The sequence below is a fragment of the Leptinotarsa decemlineata genome, unplaced genomic scaffold (assembly GCF_025532065.1).
Source record: "Leptinotarsa decemlineata unplaced genomic scaffold, Ldec_3_MD MMD2_tig00026361_RagTag_RagTag, whole genome shotgun sequence".
Lineage (NCBI taxonomy): Eukaryota > Metazoa > Arthropoda > Insecta > Coleoptera > Chrysomelidae > Leptinotarsa > Leptinotarsa decemlineata.
The window spans coordinates 2965546-2985222 of NW_027412704.1; the positions used below are offsets into that span (position 1 = coordinate 2965546).

General features: G+C 34.8%; 1 protein-coding gene across 2 annotated transcripts; it reads left to right on the forward strand.

The window, feature by feature from the left end:
* The first annotated feature begins 1666 nt into the window (after nt 1–1666).
* LOC111517562 (monocarboxylate transporter 7) lies at nt 1667–19280 on the forward strand. 2 transcript variants are annotated; one of them, XM_023173775.2, is made up of 6 exons: nt 1667–1822; nt 8136–8861; nt 14615–14807; nt 15274–15398; nt 15661–15883; nt 16702–19280. In XM_023173775.2, the coding sequence occupies exons 1-6, from the start codon at nt 1820–1822 to the stop codon at nt 17004–17006; spliced, it is 1575 nt and encodes a 524-aa protein (XP_023029543.2). In that variant the 5' UTR covers nt 1667–1819; the 3' UTR covers nt 17007–19280. The 2 variants fall into 2 exon arrangements, with proteins under 2 accessions (XP_023029543.2, XP_023029542.2); XM_023173774.2 differs by lacking the exon at nt 1667–1822 and adding an exon at nt 4692–4851.
* Nucleotides 19281–19677: the final 397 nt, after the last annotated feature.

Genomic DNA, 19677 nt, shown 5'->3' on the forward strand with positions numbered 1-19677 from the left:
TTTTCATTAATACTCACATGAAATTAGACTCTGGCGTTGGTTTCAGCTTCGAATATGACAAAAAAAATAATATTGTTTACTAACTGATAGTCAGTTTTTATAAAAATTGACTTTTTTTATTTGAAATTTCCAAAAAAGTAATTTGAAAACTTTGTTTCGAGAAATTAATTTCATGACTAAGTTTCATCAATCTAGAACATTATTTTTACTATTTTTGATAAATAACGCATTCATTTAGAAAAAATCGGTATATTCAGTTCATGCGGATTGGTTTTCATGTTAATTCTCATTATTTGGAACCCAATTTGGAAGAAAATATATATGACAGTATGAAAATCAAGCAGAGTCGTTACAAAGTCACGATGGTTTCCCAATTTTTTGAAAAAATATTTTTTAAATTATATTATTCAAATGCTGAACTTCAGTGAGAGGTCACTGAGGTGAACCCACAAGAAGAAAGTCATATGGCGTTAAATCAGGTGATCAGAGTGGCCAGTAATAATCCCAATCGCATTCTGTAACATTTAACGTATGCACTGCTTTACTACAACAGTTTAGTGTATTGAGACGCCGTTAAGCAGGTATCATAACTCATGTCTGCTAATGAGGTCCATATCATCGAAAACCTCACTAGTATCATTACCCAAAAAAGTTTCGTTAAAACTCAGTTGTAAGTTTTAGTTTCTTTCACTGTATGAAAATCTCTATATAAAATTTCACTCTTTCAATCTCTAGGTGGACTTTTGGAAGTTCCGGATGGAAATATTAGTCTTTAACTCTTCAAGACTCTTAGGAACTGTCACTGAGATGACCTCGTTAATCTCTAGCTCGCACGAGTTTCAACTTCTGAGGGTTGTTGTTTGTAAGAGGGAAATAGCTGGTTAACGGAAAAATGCATATCAACAACTTTCTATACGTTTTAATGATTAGATACATGTTTTTGTCGTGGAAACATTAAGAAATTATTTCTTCAACTCTTATGTTTCAAAATATATGCAACAGTGTTTCGTCTGAAGAAGCTATTTTATGGCGAAACACATGTTACATTTTGGTAAAACTATTTCTTAAAAAAAAATTCAGTTGAATTTCGATCATTTTCTCATAGTTCAACTTTTGGACACAAAGTATTCATGAAAATTTCCGGCTTAAGGGCGGAAATGCTAAATAACAAAGACATTTATGAACCTTTATTTTCTGGTAATTCATATTTTTTCAAGAAAGCGAGAGGAATTCCGAAATTTTAGCTCTTCAGCTCTTTTTTTGAAGTTTACATAGTTATAGTATTCAAATTTCAACAAATATTCAATATAAGAATATTTGAGAGTGATATTTTTGAAGTTTTCGAACTTTATGAACATTGAAACTCATTATTTTACGTTTTGTTTTTGATTATTACGTTTTTTTAAATATCGACATATGAAAAATAATTTAAAATAATGAAGACATTTTTTATTCGCTTAACATCATGGTAGCTTCTGTCTTTTAGTGCTTCCTAAAATCAAATCAAAAACAAACAATTCACTCAATATTTTACTTTTTTTCAACGCCTTCACACAATTCACCGTTATTAACAAAATCACAGTTCCTTCACAAATCCGCGTTGTATAATAACCAGTATGCCAAATTGGGCACTAAACTACCAACCGGACGTTTTGTCACACCCCGTATAGAGTATCAGTATTCGAAACGGAGTGGATTCGCGTATATTATTTAAACAATCCAAATTCTTATCATTGTTTCTACGGGTTTGCTGTGAATCGGAAATGCGCGTGTGAAGAATATTTATAATCGGGTCTGCGTCTAGTTGGTTCTAATAAATATGGTAAGTGAATCCTTAAGAATAATCACACAAAAGATGAACCCTGGGTTGCATTCCAGTATATTTAGCCTTAATAATGCAACTCTCTGTCATGAAAAGATCCACGTTTACGCGGTTATCATATATTTGACATACATTTCCGCTCGACCCGCTGGTAAAGCTGCGATAAAACTGATCAATTGTGAAGAAAGTAGTATTGGAGAATACTTATACCAAGTTAATTCAAAAAGTTGGTCAATGGTTAGTCTTTTGTAAAGTACCTATATTTATTACTACTACTACTACTACTGGTACTATTACTAGAAATGAAAAATGATGCAACCCATTTTCTTATAAAATCATCTAATATTCAACCATTCAAATTTATGATATTTCATGTTCGAAAAATAAGATGAATTTTAATTTTTCTCGAAAAGTATTTCTTTATTCATCAATTTTTTTTTTGGCCCCAGCGTTTTTTTTCAACCCTCGAAGCAGTTCTGTAATGCACTTCTTGGTATGTCCTTGAGCTCTCAACCATTCGGTTTTTATCCCAATCGTCGTAAAACGCCGTCCTTTATTGGGTTTCTTCAATCTTGGGAACTGAAAAAAGTCGCCGGGGGGCGAATCTGGTGAATACGGTGGCTCAGGAATGAAAGTTTATTCAGTAATCCAAAATACAACTGAACACTGTACTCAAATTACAACTTATTTGAAATTATTTCGCTATTTTACTTGTTCACTTGTCGAAGGCTGTCAAAAATTCTTCAAAACTTTGGATATTTTCACACGTTACCATGGTGAAGATGTGCGTCACAATACATTGTTAGGGCGATTTTTACAGCTAGAGTTGAACAAAAAATGACTGGTTGTTAGATTGTTAGAAACTCCTTATCCCATATTGAAACTAAGGTGGACGGTTGATAAGCCTATTCCTAGTAAAAACTGAAGAGTTCATGTACTTGTTGACGTTGAATTTTGAAAAAAGCACCATGAAGCTGTAGGTGTTGAGAAAACACGATTACATCTGCCAGGGAAAGTAGCAAAAACAAGCCGACAAGGAGATTTCCCATGCCAACCATTTGTCAGTTTGACAAATGCCAAGCTCAATTTGAAATAAATGAATAATCAAGACCAGACTCTCGAAGCTGCAAGTTTTCACTCTCATATCTACAGGGTGCGTTCATCATGAGGATGCATTGTTTTAAAATGCCACAGTTTTCAATGCATAAAATATTCCTAATGTTTGGAGATATTAACTATAATCAGTAAATCAGATACGGCGAGGAACCGTCCACATGTTTAACAAATGTCAAGCTACTAGGTTTATTAGAGTTCTCAGGGAGTGTTTGGGAATTTGTCCTTCGGATATTTTTTTATCGGTATCGAGGTAAACAAGCAATCTGCATTGTAAATATAAATAGGTTGATATCGGCGATAGGAGTCCGCGCTCTCTGAATTCTCAATGCTGGATAACAAATGTAAATGGAACTAAAACTATACATATACAAATAAAAAGATAGTTGTTGAAGTTTAAATTCATGGAAAAATCGATAGTCATGTAAAGTTGTAACGGTTCAAAAAGCATTGAAGGTTAGTCAAGGCTGGCGCTCATGGATAGGAAACTGAGTTCAAGTTGAGTAGATGAAATATTGTAGTTCTACACAACAGACATCTTCATCTGCATAAAATCAAATCTAGAAACGTCCAAAAGAAGGAAGAAAGCAATGAATTTGAGAACAAACTCTTCAAGAAGTGTAAACTGGAAGAAAAAGTCTTTCCGAAACTGTTATTTTATGATTTCCACGTGTTGTTGAATGCTATATCCATCCATGGTGGTGGAAAGTAGCAAAACATACTGAATGAATGACCACCAATTTGACAGATTTAGCTTCAACAAGATGGCCATTATCAATTGTCAAAGTCCGAAAGTCCCTGTAAGAAGACCCTACATAAGTCTAATTGAATGCAATTTCATCAACAGCAAAGTATATTTATCCCGGACTGTATTTGAAAAATGTCGTGCATTATTTTTTCAATTGTTTCACTCTGTATATTTACAAATGTAAATCTATCTAATTTCAATATTCACTCTGATTTAAATTAGTGATTCCAAACAAAAAACGCCTACCAGCAGTAAGTTTGAACTTCTATCTTTGGACTTGGCCATTTGAAAATAGTCATAATAATAACTGCAAAATATTTAGAACGAACAGATTCTGATCGATGACCCCCGGTGCAATAACACGGTCGTCATTGAACATATCGATGATTTTGCAATTGAATGAGCATCTCTATAAACAATTCTATTTTTGAAGTTGATCGTGTTCACGTAAATATTATTCAAATCAAGAATTATATAGAATATAACCTACATAAGAACGACTAGCATGAAAAAATCGGACAGCGTGAGAGCGTTGAGCATTACATAAATTCACTATACTTATACTATATAAATTTATTCTAGTTTTTGGTATGAGAATCAACGAACCTACATAAAATGATTCGTTCCATTATATTTCATTCCAATATTTGTTGGGTTTGTTATTAAAATATATAGATATTACATAGGAGGTCATCTTTTAGTGTCCGAAATCAGTAAATTTCTTAAGAGAGTTTAACCTCACATTTGTCCATTGTTTCTACATCGTTTCATTCAAAGGGGGCGGCGACTTTAAACATGCTCTGTATATAAACACTAACTAGTGGAAAAACTAGCTCAGATACATTTATTTATATTCATGCACTTTTTATATTATCATACCAAACATATAACAAAATATATTATTGAACACAAAACGGTTGTAAAAAAGGTTAAGGTTAATGATAAAATAACGTTGGAATAATTAAAACAAGATTATGAATGTCTTTACAATCCTTGGGCATTGCATAATTTTATACTTGATCGAGAATTTCATTTATCTCATTACTTATTCAGCTCTCAGCAAGTAGAAAGCTGCTCACCAAAAATAATAACGATAAATAAGGTGCAAGTGGTAAATTTGAATAGCACGTGCTGGATACAGACTCTTCTTGAGGCCGTCATGAATCACGTAAGCGTTTGTGTTTTTGTTAATTAGGTAGATGGGGCTTTAGTCTAGTGCGAAGTTTGGTGTCTTTGCGAAACTTGACATTTACGTCTCTTTCGCTGTGACATTGCGGACACTGCGAATAAAGCGTGGCAAATCTCAGTGAATGCGGACCATACGTTTCATTTTTGATGCATCTTCATGAATTTTTGTGAAAATTGTTGTTTTGTTGTGAAGTGTCTGGTGAATAGAAAAGACGGTTAGTCTTTTCAGTTTTAATCACACATTTGTAAAATATGTTAATTCTGTATATTGCGTATTAAACTACGAGCCAGGACTCTTATGTTTTACTATAACGTTCAGAAATAGTTGCAAAATGTAATGCGAATAAATGACGTTTAGAGAAAAAGGGGTTTGGTTTTCATGGATATCTACGAAACGAATGAATAGGAACGAATCTGCCAAAAAGGTTCTGAAAGAGTATATCAAATTTAGAATACTGAAACTCCATCTACGAAACGAATGAATAGGAACGAATCTGCTAAAAAGGTTCTGAAAGAGTATATCAAATTTAGAATACTGAAACTCCATCTGACTCATAATGTCTTTTTCTACATTTGAAAATTGAGATTTGTTTTGACTTTTGACACTTTTTTGTATTCTACTATATAATATCAATATTAGGAATTCAATAAAGATCATTATAAAGGTTGAACTGGAACTCCTGGCTTAGGGGACAAGTTTGATGTCGGTAATTATAGACCCATATCAATAATATGCAACTTCGCCAAAGTGTTTGAAATCCTCATCTATAGTAGGTTTTATCCTACTATAGAGTAATCAAATTGAACCACTTCAACATAGTTTCATGAAACGTCGCTCGACAATCATCAACCTTTTCAATGTTACCCAATATATTTCTGAAATCATTGATAGGAGATCCCAAACTGACTTCATATATACGGACTTCTCTAAGGTGTTTGACAGACTTGATCACGGATTACTGCTATCGAAATTGTACAGGTACGGCTTTTCTCTGACCCCAATCCAACTTTATATATCATACTTCACTGACAGGCGTCAGTATGTTATATTCAATGGCTTCAAGTCCGTGGAATATGCAGCTACCTCGGGTGTTCCACAAGGATGCAACTTAGGTCCACTTCTCTTTACCGCCTGCATGAACGACCTAGTTGAGGTCATTGACATCAACTGTTTGATATACGCGGATGACCTGAAATTATATTGTGAGATCAATGGCATCGAGGACTGTCTTCCACTCTCCCTCAATCTGAAACGTGTTGAGCAATAGTGTTTTCGCAATAATCTTCCTTTAAACGCGAGTGAATGTGATGTAATGACGTACACACTAAAAAAATCGTCCATTTTCATATCAATATTTTATAAACGATATTTCACTTCAACGGTCTCTCACATTCACCGATCTAGGTGTTACCTTTGACACAAAACTTTCATTCATACCACACATTGAAGCCATTCTGTCTGCTGCAAACAGAATGTATGGATTCATTGCACGAATCTCCAGAGAGTTCGCGGCTCCATCTACATCGAAAACCTTATACTGTGCTTTCGTCAGATCAAAATTAGAATATGCATTCATAATCTGGAATCCTTTTCATCAATTGAATACAGAGAAAGTTGAATCAGCACAACGTCGTGTCCTAAAACTTCTCTCCTATAGATCAGAATATATTTATCCACAAAGTGGATCCATGTGTGTAGGAGGACGACAGCTGCTTAATGGAAAAACAGATTTTAACAGTTTGGTTCGGTCCAAAGTAAGTTAAGGCGCGTTTCAACAACCAAGTAAGTGTCTTAAAGAGATAAAGTAGACATACTTAATCTCCTTGGAATGGACTAGTCTTACAGATTTTAACCCAGAGGTCTGAAATTCTCCTTGTAGTCCATATATTCAGTTGTTGTTTGGCAAAGTCTAAAGCGATACCAATAGCACCCTCCCTTGTAAAGGAGTCAGCAGCTTCGTTGCCTTTCAGACCAGTGTGGTGAAAAGTTCAGACCGGATACAAATTGTTGAGCCTTCCTATTTTGATATACCAACTTATTGTTGCTTGATGGGAGCCAAGAGCTTCCAAGGCCAAGGTTGTCTGAGAATATTTTCAATGCCTTATATGTATGAGGTTGGTTTCTCCTGATAAAGTCTCTACACACAAGTCAATAGCGTAAAATTACACAAAATATGTCTGCACTAGAACCTGGAGGTGTTTTTGATGCATTTGATCTTGATACTTCTTCCTCCAGGAAGATCCATGTGGTCAAATAATGATGATAATAATGTGATAATTAGTAAATGAACCATCTTTTGCTTCACCTGTTGATGTGGGCTCACTATAAAGTATCTCCAATGGTACTGTTGGGGTGATTTTTGATGCCCTCGTTATTCCTAAACAAGCAATTCTTTGCCAGAGGACTACCGCAACATACAATTCCTTCGATCATTGCACAATGTCCTGGATGGTTCCTGATCGTTCGGGATTATCCGCGCGAACACTCTGGCAACCAAATCAAAAAATGGATTTATTATTATAGATTCAACCACGTTGTACATATCTCAAACCTGCCTTGACCTTCGCCCTCCTTTTACTTTTATAAATGTCGTTTTCAAGTTAGTCTGGGATCTAGTATCATTCGCAGATATTCAATTTTCCACGATGGTTGTTTCTCTTCACTCCGAAGTTTAAGAGATCCTAGTTCTTCCTCCTTGATCCTCTTAATGAATGCTTCTTCGGTCGATTTGAATGAACTAATGCCCTTCTTTCACAGTCTTTATTGATATGATGTCCTGGATCTGTTGCATTCGTTCTCTTACTGTATGTTTCTTGTGCTAATATAACTAAATTGCCCAGCACTTTGTATTCATTATAATTCAGGATACGTAGAAAGTCGACCATTACAAGGTTCTATGATGCCTCTTCAGGACAGCTTCTTGCTACTTGTGCTAGAACGAATTACTCCATAAGGGTCTTTTTCCAAAAATTCAGTCTATCAAGCTGCAGCCTGTCTCGTCGATTCATCTTCACTTTGACTCTGGATAACTGATTCTTAACAGGTAGTATCGAATTTGTAACATCACTGTAGTGATCCTTCCTTCAAATTCAATACTATAAAAGAAACAGAGTATCACACCGAAATCAATATTTGCTACCTTAATTTTCGGCTAGTGCATATCCAGAACAAGTTTTTGTAATGAAAATTCAACCCCAGGGAACTTTCGTCAAAGTAAATGAACGCCTGTTCTACCGCAAATCAATCACCTATATTTTTTTCAGGCTGCACAAAAAGGGGAACCAACCACCACCGTCAAACGGAAACAAAAAGATGAAGTTGCCGTACCAATTCCCCCAGACGGGGGCTACGGCTGGGTGATCGTCATCGCTTCCTTCATCTGCAACATGGTAGTGGACGGAGTGAGCTACTGCTTCGGGATCTTCAAAGACGACCTCATGGAGTACTACGGAGAATCGAGCGGGAAGGTTGCTTGGGTGGGGTCGATTCTGACAGGTGTCACGATGTGTTCGGGCCCTCTGGTGAGTGCCTTCGCGAACAGATACGGTTGCCGCCTGTGCTGCATAGCTGGAGCCTTGATATCAGCAGCAGCTTTCGGATTATCAGTGCTGTGCCCCTCGGTGGAGATGCTGATGATCGTCTATGGGGTAGTAGGAGGCATCGGTTTCGGACTGATGTACTTGCCGGCAGTGGTGTGCGTCGGGTATTACTTCGAATCCAGGAGGTCTCTGGCTACTGGAATAGCTGTGTGTGGATCTGGATTCGGGACAGTCGTGTTCGCGCCTTTGGGAACGTATCTGCTGCATTACGGGTGGAAATCTGCTCATTTGTGGCTCGCAGGGGTGTGTTTGGCTTGCGTCGTATTCGGGGCGCTTATGAAACCGATTGAGTATGCCGGCGAGGAGAAAACTTTGAAGTCTTATAAAGTCCAAGGATCGCATAGCACTCTGCATTCCAACGGAGAAGTGGCGAAGGCTCATACAAGTTTGGTGAGTACTCTCTGAATTTATGATTCTCGTAGCCAAATGCGCCTGAATAGAAAGCAAAGACCAACCAAAGAAAAGGAAAATAGTTCTCTTTTTCCGAAATTTGGAACTCGTAATAACTCAGTCGCAATAAATTAGGTACTTATAGTTTTTTGATAAGCGATTGGGATAGAGGGTGAAAACTATTTTGAAAAAATTACCAAAAACGCGAAATGTTTCTTTGCGTTTAACAATATATATATTTTTTTATGATTATCAAATTATCAAATTGGCAGTTTCAATAGAAATATGACAGAATTGAAACTTTTGTTTTAAAATTTTTGATTTTTGACAAAAAAATGAATTGTTCATTTTGAGTTCGGGAAATGTTTCATTCGAATTTCTAATGAGACGAAAAAGACTGATTTTTGATCAATTTTTCAGAGCGGAAAATAATTTTGGGGCAAAAATCACTAAAAATGGGCCAAAAATCGGGAAATATCGATGTGAAACTGAAAAAACTCCCCGGAGTTGTTGGTTGGAAGAATTTCGCGTCATATGGTTTTCTATGCAAAAAAATTTTGGAATTTGGGTCAATTGGAGAAATGTTGGCCGATTGAGGAAAATTTGGACGATTTGGGAAAATAGATATAAAAAAGGGGGGTTTCTTAGATGATATAATTGAAAACTTGGTTGATCTAGAAAAATTGACCTGAAGGTAGAATTTTTATAGGTGAGGTAATTAAAAATTTGGTCTGTGCCAAATGTACTTTATGTTCAATAGAAAACATTTAAATTGCATGTCTTCCTTCATTATGAATATCGAAGAATGGGAACGAAATTGAGGCGAAATTTCACTTCTCAAATATATCCTCTACGATAATATCGCTAGAATCGTCAGCAAAAAGTGAAAAAGTTACTCTTGCTCATGAGGTGCTTGTTATTTTTAATAACTCTGTTGACATGTTCTTAACAAAGCGAATGTTACGTAAACCACATTAAAATTTTCTCAAAATCCAAGCTGAGAATTTGTTTTATTAGCATTCTTTTTGCATTATTTCAAGAAACTAAGTTGGTCCTCTACAAGATTGAACATACAGCACATTTGGCTGCAATACGCATGGCTTTCAAGAAAAAAATCGAGAAAGTAGTTGGAAATTCTAAAAACCACATAACAACATTCTGCGAGAAAATAGCAATTCAGATAATTTTATCGGAGTTTACGCCAGTGTAATGGGTAAAATAATGAAAGGTCATTTATTATCGAAACGATTTCAATATAACAACAGTTTCGAAAGAATATCTCATAACTTAAAATATCCTGAGCTGTGGATTAATTTCTCCTCTCATAATTCCATCGCAAAACTTATCTAGAGTTCCAATGATCGGAGATCAACAAAACAGTAAATTATCTTTCGAAGGAAGATAATTATATTACATATATACGAGTAGATAATCCCCCTTTTCTTGAACATTACGATTACATGTTATAAACCGAGAAGTAATTCCTAGATTTAAATGAAAACAGTCTTCCCAATACTCAATATAAGTTTTTATAAGTACCCGCAGTACTCTTACAAAACGCCTAACAAACCCAAAAATAGAAACTACAAAATCTCCATGAGTATATTACGAAAAAATTGGGTTGAAAAGGGGTTGAAATGACTTTTTTAACTAACTGTCGCCCCCATGAAAATGACAACCCTCCGAAGTCGATACTCCAATCAGGAGAGACTCCAATCGGCCCAGAGTCGGAATCTAACCGACTTTCATAACTACCGTCTGAAATTTCGAAATTATCGGCCAGAAAACATCCAATGTCTTCTGGGTATGCCCTACCATGTTTTCATAAGGAAACCTACCTGTAGATTACCCGTGTAATTGTTGTAAACTTTTCCCTGAAAAAAAATAACGCCGCCCGCCGCTGGTCATCGTAAGATCGCGCTTCGCGATTGTTCTAGATACCGCATCAATTCGATAGACTTCTAGCGCCTTCTCTATCGGCTTAAAGAAACTTCCATTGCCATATATAAACACTAACAACACGCATATCAAGGAAAGTCTAGTTGACAGATTCGAAAAGTTTCAACTGATAGATTTTGGAAAGATAATTTTTGAGGTTGCAAAATAAGTCAACGTACGTGCTTGTTCAACAAAACATTCAAGCATATAAATAGATAATTTGAAAAATATGCGTAGTCTTGAATGATTGTATATTTTACCCAATTACTCAGCGAACATAAGCTGAAATAATGAATACTTAACGCAAATGGTTTCTATTCGGGATATTTTTAGTTTTTGTCTCATAAAAGGGAAAGATTAGGCAATTGCGCGTAGTAAGTCGTTTACCGGCCCTCTTTCGATTAGGACATTCATTATTTGACCGTGCTGAGCTCCACAGGAATTTTTGAAATTTTCAAACTCGATTTTGAGGTTATGTTTGACAGCTTCCTTAGGACCTCAATTTATTTTGCCGTATTCTTGCACTTGATTTGGAGTAATACTGTGACATGACTTTACTGTGCTAAGTACGTCACGCACGTCCAGTTAGATTCTCCATGGCGTAACAATAATTATATCGCTAATTATCATAAGTTGAGAGAATATTAGGAGCAAAGGTTAAAAGGATTTATATTGAACATATATATATAGACAAGAAGTATACAATTCAAGTTACAAGTTCGGGAAAAAACAAAAGGACTGTAATATGCAACCTATTTTGCTCCTGGACCAGTTTTATGTGAATTCTTCCAAATAATGATAATAATAATAAACTTTATTAAGGTTTATGATCAAACACTGTTTTTGTCCTTGTCAAAGTAGGCCAAAATATGCACTTTAGTAGTACACTAACCAAAAAAAAAACAACGAACTGGTATGACATTAAAAATATATGCATGTGGGTACTGCCACTCCGCTGGAACCTTTACAGCTTAAATACCTGTTACACTGGAGTAAAATGCAACAGGCGGTTTATCGACAATAAAATCTCGAATGCGTCAGAGACATGTGCTACGATTATCGATTATGGTAATATTACATGTGCGTTCGAGTCAAGCGAAGGTACGCTTGCTCAACTGTAAGTATGTCAAACAACGCAAAACCCCCATTTCAAAGTATAGTGGGAAGCACATGGCAGGACCAAGAGATTTGAAAACCGAGATAATTCATAAAAAATAATAAACCTATCAGTCTAAAAATACCATTTGGAAAAAACAAAAAGCATGATATCGATCTGTTAAAACCTCAGTAAACAATATCATTGCCTGAATTATGATTTTGCTTGAAAAATCTTCAGTATCAACGTAACTTTTCGACGTCATGCTCGCAGATTTAAAAAATATTCAACCTGGTTATCATTAAGGCTTTTTGAAGAGTTTTTTTTGGGTCAATTATCTGCCCTAAATATTTCAGCAGTAGAGCACATATTCTGCTACAGGCAATGAACTATAGAATTCTGGTTCTTAATTATGAAGAGGATTGTAAAAAAAAATGTTCCACGAATAGGGATACCAAGTGTATCTTTTGTATATAGATACACTTCCATTATAAACATGGAAAAAAGCGTTAAGATCCCCAGGCCTTTGGTGGTATATATAATATTTACATATGTCGGTCGATTGTTGAGTCCCATCATATTTCTCAATAACCATTTTCGGTTGGTTGTTGAAGTCTTAGTAGTCAGAATTATCCATTATGCAATTATAGTAGGAATGGATAGGGAATACTTACATAATCACTTTCCTGGCTAATATCATGACGGACATTTGAGTATATCTGACATTTGTGCAAATTTTCTTACAGAAAATTCTTGCAGATAATTTTCATTTGTCCAGTAGCAGGATCCAGTCTACGCGCCTTCTAAAATGTGTAGTGATATTAATTCATTGGATTGTTACTACTGAAAATATGTAGAATTCAAAATTGGACGTGAATTTCCAATTTCATAATTTAACGACAATACATGAATAATTGTCCCCTTATAAGAGTTTTAGGGACGCCTATGTTATATAGTTGAAATAGCAATTAAATTATCTTATTTTGAATTTGTTCTCACCTCAATGAGTCTCAATAGCTCAAGTTAAGATTTTTAATTCATTCTAAATGTCAGGTTTGGAGTAATTTGAAAAATGCTGACGACATAAAGTTAAAGAGAACCAGTGTTAAATACAGGTTGAGTAATGATCGATTTAGAAAAATTTAGTTTATGCAATCTACTCATATATATCATTTTTTCAATATAAAAACCGGAATTAGTAAAATAGATTATTTAGAAAGTCGTCTGCAAATTAGGGAGCATTAATATTGACTGTTATTTTCATTGGGAATATTTCAATGATGATAATTCATCCAAAAATATAGGATCCCTTCCTACAATTAGTTCAAATGACAATTGACAGTAAAGAAACAGTTTAGTTAACATAAGCCCTCACTTAAATGACAGCTGACAGTTGATGAACAGTTGACTTAACACAAGCACACTAATGATTATGTAATAATTGCATTACAATTTTCGTTAGCACGTTACTTTGTGGCAGCTTTACTACGGCCTTATACGGAGGATACTCACACTTATAACCACGACCTGAAAGGGCGGCGTTTTCTACAACATTGCACCCTTTAGAAACCTCACCCTATTTTTATGAAGTTATTCAGCTAGAGCTGAACCAACGTGACTCAAAAATCTGGAAAGATTTTGAAACTCAAACCATACTCCCCCTGGTGGCGATATTGTTAACTAGAGACAAATACATTGTTTATCTCAGCAGTCATTATTCGGTGTTCATCTTTGTCGTTGTTACATTAATTCTTTTGAAATAGATTTCAATTTGATTGTGATCTATTCTATTCAACTTAGTCAAAGTACAACGTCTTTGCATTTCCTAAATAAAGGCAATAACAAGGAAGACCCAACCAAAGATCGAAATCATATCACTTGTTTCGTACTCATCTATATATTAACGACCTGTGCTATGTAAATTTTGTATACACTTGATAGTCAGTTAATTAGAGCCCTTGTTAATTTGAGTACGTTCACTCTGAATGCAAATGTACAGTGCGATAAAAAATGTTGTCTTCCATGAATTCGTAATGAATCGAGAATAGGTTAATAAAAAACCACCAAAAAATCACTAACATAATAATGATTGTATAATATCGCGCTATAAATTAGCACTTTTTTCTCAATATACGTCCTTGTATGCCCAAAGAATAATGAGACTGAAAATCTTGAGGATTTTCTGTTATTGAAAAGGTATAATAAAAACAAAATCTTCTTTTTCCATTGTATTATGAATTTATACGGAGTGATTGTTAACAAAACTTAGCTGGAGAGTTGATATTTAAGTTCCTCAGGGTTCAGCTTTGGGACCTTTCCTGGGGACCATTCATGCTGAACACCTATATTAGGAAGATCAATATTTTCCGTGATATGATGAAATTTAATATATTCGCTCTTATAAAGGACAGGAAGCAGAAGTTATCATGACATTGGTTTTGGTGATTTGCGGTCTGTAATGACCCTATTCGATTTTTCAATTTATATATAAGTGAACTTGGGCAGAACACTGTCGAATCTAGATCAGGAAATTGAATTCTATTACTAACCAGTAATACTGTTGTACAAAAATTGGTGAGTAATTGGTGAATAATTGCTGAAACTTTAGACTAAGTAGACTAAAGGCTTCGAATGGTATATTTGCTGCACAAAAGATAATTTTGACGCGATCATAATTCTTCATCTTTTCAATCACGTTTTTACAGCTTCAATTTTTCAGGTGGACATCGCCACTTCAAGAGTATCAATTTCCAGCACCAGAAGTAAAACGAGCAATGTTCTGCCTCCTTTGGCAAGAAAGGATGTTTTCTATGGTGGATCTGTTACAAACTTGAAAGAATTCCAATCGCAGAAATCTCTCCATAACTATAGACAGAGCGTACTCAGCATACCACAACTGAATTCAAAAAAGAGTAGGTAAAAAAGCCAATAGGTGGGTGAAGTTTTATAAGTTATTCCTTTCCCAAGCGAGGTACATTGATAAATCAAGCAAGACAATATCAATATCTGAAAGCAATATCGAAGCTTTGTGGAAAGTATTTCTGAAAAACCAAATATTTCGGATATTTTTTGCAAAACTGGGCATTCTGTTCAGTCAATGGTATTGGTAATAGAATTGATCTTCATCAAAACAAAAATTGGTATTGACCTAGCTCCAAATATTTTAGATGGTTTTTACATGTGACTTCCATTGAAGTTTCTTTTTTCTTCAATATCTGAGGGTCTTCAACCACCAGAAGCTCATTGCCAAAGTAATAGAAGTTATTAACCTACTGGTTCAAAATCCTTACTATCAAATTGATTGCAAACATTTGAAATCAACTTTTATTCACGAAAGATCAGAATGAATTTGGTACAAACTTTCTTTGACCATTCCAGGCCAACTACTGGACATGGATCTGCTGAAAGACCCAGTATTTCTCGCCATAGCGCTTGTGAACTTATTCTCCTTTATTGGACTGTACATTCCATTTGTATATATTGGTGACCGCGCCAAAGAAGATGTAAGTATATTCAAATATAATCTCAGTACTCTCCAAAAGATATATTCACAAAGTTTAAAACATCACGGTAGAACTCTCTTTTGCATCTAAGTATAAGTATAAGTAAGTATCCACAGCTGTTGGACGGCCGTTCCTGCTTTATATCTAACATTGTTATGTTCTGTAATTTTTTTCTGTTTTCTTCGGCCAGAGGCCAGGAGGAGAAACTACTCTCCAGGTATGAGTTTGCGTGCCCAATAAACATTTACAACTTTGATTCCAGGGATTCGACGATGATGCCGCGTCATTCCTGATTTCCATAATGGGGATAACGAACACTGTCGGACGTATAGTGTGTGGATTCATAGCAGATTTCCCGAAAGTAAACACAATGTGGGTGCACAATATTTGCTTGGTGGTGATGACAGCATCAGTAGCAGCGATACCAATTTGCCACTCCTACGCAGCTTATATTTCTGTAGCGACAGTTTATGGAACATCCATGGGTGAGAATAACCATTCATTGAAAATCCAATCGAAAATCTTTCCTGTTGATATTTTTGCTGCAAAGAATGACTCAGATTCAGAGGAGGTACATTCAAAAGTGCCCCCAATGTTGCTGTTGTTCAGATTGCCGAATAAGCAAGTTTTTGCACCCTGCGTAATTTGTTGTCGCTTGTTTAGAAGCTTGTTTGAGCTTTGGCTACCAAACCAAAGATGTATGTGTTATTATGGGTTTACACACCAAAGAAATCTTTGAAACCAAAATTGATCTTCTTATTACATCAATGACTATCAAACCTATGCTCTCCTAAATCGTTAATAACAGGAATCTTCCAACATGACTGAACGTGTTTTGAAAGAATTATTCCACCATAAACATTTCCATGTGAAGTATTGCCAATATGAATACATGCACTGTAAAAAAGTTACTGAGCCAGACTTTTTAGTGTAGACAAGCCTTAACTACACAAACCCTACCTTATAGTTGAAATATGTGGCCTGGCCGTTTCATACGAATCACATAGAAACTTCTATAGGCTTATGATCAGATCAGCAACATGAAACGTGTTTACTTTTCGTTGATTTTATGCTAATAGTTCCTGGAGTAGCGAAACAGCCAAGCCATATATTTCAACTATGAGGCAGAGTCTGTAAAGACCATGTCTACATAAACAAAAATTAGGAGCTTGGCTCATTGACAGATCTGATAACTGTTTCATAGTGCATGCAAATGTACTCGTTTTTGGTGAGATATCAGTTTTGTAAAAGTTGTTTCCAGCAATTTTCTTGTTTTCACATCAACAATTGACTTCCTTTTCAGCTGGATTCATTTCTCTGTGCTCCATTCTACTCGTAGACTACCTGGGGCTAGACAAATTGACCAGTGCTTTCGGTTTTACTCTTCTGTTTCGAGGAACCGGGGCCTTCATAGGATCTCCACTAGCAGGAATGCTATTCGACGCTACCAAATCGTACACGGTATCATTTTTGGCAGGAAGTGCGTTTTTTGGCATAGCGTCGGTTATAACATTTTTAGTTCCGGTACTTCACAGAAGAAAAGCCAAGACCGTGACAGACGAAGAGGCGATGACGCCCATGAATGCGAAAAAAGAAGAAGAAGAATAGTTTAATTTCATACCTGATGGATGCCCAATGTTGCCATATAGGTTGCTACGAATTGTAACCAAATGATAATCATTGCTTAAACTGTCTGTGAATCTTAGCGTAAGGACTAACATGAATAATTTTATAATAGGGAAAAGACTAAGCTACAAATCAATATAAAAAGACTGTGATTTTCAAAACTTGTGTAGATACTTTGCTTCAATATTTGAGAAGACATGTGTATTAGTTTATGACAACAGTTTTGCACTTCCACAGAAAACTTTTTCTTTCGATTTAAATTTAAATGATCTCTATATATTCCCAGCTGTGTTAATAACTGTTAAACTTTCTTCCACGGCCGAAGGCTCGTTTCTTAATACAATATTGACTGGTGTAGCATTTTTAAAATTTTACTTTATTACTTCTACCTTAAATGGATTTCGTGAAAAATTTAGATCAATCAATCATTCCAACCAGGTTTTCCTTCGGCATCTTATTATACCTCAAAATTGAAAATCCAGTTTGTTGATATCGATGAATGAACTTGATTTAGGACCAAAGATGCAAAAAATCAAAAAGAATATCTTTAAACTATAGAGATTCTCTCTTTTCACTTCAATTCCAATGGCAGTATCAATAAAAATAAATATTAATGGAAGGCATTAGGATTCATTCTAAGGATCTTCATTAGGACAGTTTAAACTATCCACAAAATGGTACAGTAAAAGTGCATCTAAAACATAACTAATATATATGAAAATATCTGACGCTTTATTTCATGAATCTTAAAGAGTTCTGCGTTAAAATTTTTTCATAATCATCAACTATAAATTATAATAGCACCTGAAAAACTGTAGTGAAAATCAACTTATCGCTCATGCAAAAGAATAAAACATTGCGTCTAACTGAAGAGTAAAAGCCGTGACGGATTACAAAATTACAAGTAATGATGAGTCATGTTATAACAGAAAAGTAATAAGGAAACTCAGTTGCATGAATTCAAATCAAAAAAAGCTATGCTAGAAAGTTGGCCAACATTCAACATTCAGCTGTCATTTCAGAACGGTCATCTCAAATTTGTATCTACTAAACTGATGAAAAAATTATTGAAGATTGTTGAACATTTTTGTTGTTTATATGGAATCATTTTCAGTAGTATAGGAAAATCAGTGACGCTATAATATGGACAGGCCATTAAAGAGGGAGCATTGACTCCAACACGAAGAGATTAACGTTCTGGCATTTACGTCACTGATACACCTATTGTCAGATAAAACGTTACGAAATTTTACGTGTTACATATTCCCATTGCGAAAATTTTGAGATTAGGTCAAGACTTTGTGTGATCCACAGGTGCAAGTTACTATTGTGTAGAAGTGACATCTCTGCCGGTCTATATTATCATGTCTATGAGTGACATATGAAATGGAGAATCATCGCGGTTTTGTTCACATATGCATAAACTGAATAGTTGTTTCAGGTGTACTTCGATTAATACAAATGTAAGGAATATGTTGCCATTTTTCTATTTGTTTGAGTACAGTAACAATAGAGTTATATTTTTATTATTATTTCATCCTCATTATTTAAGCTCAATGATTCCCATATATGATCAATCTATAGATTTAAATTGACATTTGAATTTTTAACGTATTCCATTATGTTCACTATCACTACCTTCATTCTCTGGGATATCATCGCAGCAATAACAATAATAATAATTTATTTCCCAAGACACAAGATATTGAATTGGAATAGTCAAAAAAAAACATAAAATGTACAACAAGTTCACATTCATAGCTTTGGAAAGACTCGCCGTTGAGAATTCTAAACATATTAGAAATATTGATAACAATATACTCGTGAGACATATTTTGAAATAATTCATCTGTTGAATAAAAACATCTTGCAACAAGAAATTTTTTTGAATTGGTTTTTGAAAGTCAATAACTAGGAACAATTTTAAATTTGATAATTTATAGAATGTATGAATAAAGACAGAAATATTTAAGGACAGAAAGAAGTGTTAATATTTCATTTTTGCTGAAAAAATTTTTCTCTGTGTCTAGTTTATCATAAAACTCATTTCTGAATCACATGTGTTCACTAAGTTTTTCAATTCCTGATATATAATTTATGTTGAACTTCATATTCCAAATGATAGAAATGCATTATAAAAATTATCTTTCGACAAATTTCTTATGACAATATTGAACTGAATATTATTTGTATATAAGTATATGTAATTGAACAATGTTGTATATACATTCCTGAAACAATATATTTTCAAATACACTGATTTTGTTTTCTTCAGGATTTGAGATCGGATACTTTTGTTGCACAGTGCAACATCACAAATAAATGTGGGTATACCTCAAGGAACAATACTTGGCCCGATCCTTTTTCTTGCTGACGAAAAATCAATAATGCAGACCACCATATGTGATGGGAAAAACAAGTATTAAATGTAACGCAAAGGGTGACACTGTTCCTGCGTAAATTTCATACTCTCGGAGATATTCTTTGAAAAAAACTTATTTTTTGATATATCAGTCTTTGGCAGAATCCAGAACAAGATATCGTACAATAGCAAGGGGTGGTACTTTCAACAATTACAATAATAGCTTACAAATTGCACAGAACTCAATTTTGAGAGTAATATTAATAAAAATAGACGTTTTTAAAGGATCAT

Excerpts from the sequence above, each read along its gene's own strand:
- LOC111517562 (XM_023173774.2), top strand. Across the intron at positions 14,808-15,273 it reads ACAACTGAATTCAAAAAAGA|GCCAACTACTGGACATGGAT; the intron begins GTAGGTAAAAAA and ends TGACCATTCCAG. Across the intron at positions 15,399-15,660 it reads GTGACCGCGCCAAAGAAGAT|GGATTCGACGATGATGCCGC; the intron begins GTAAGTATATTC and ends CTTTGATTCCAG.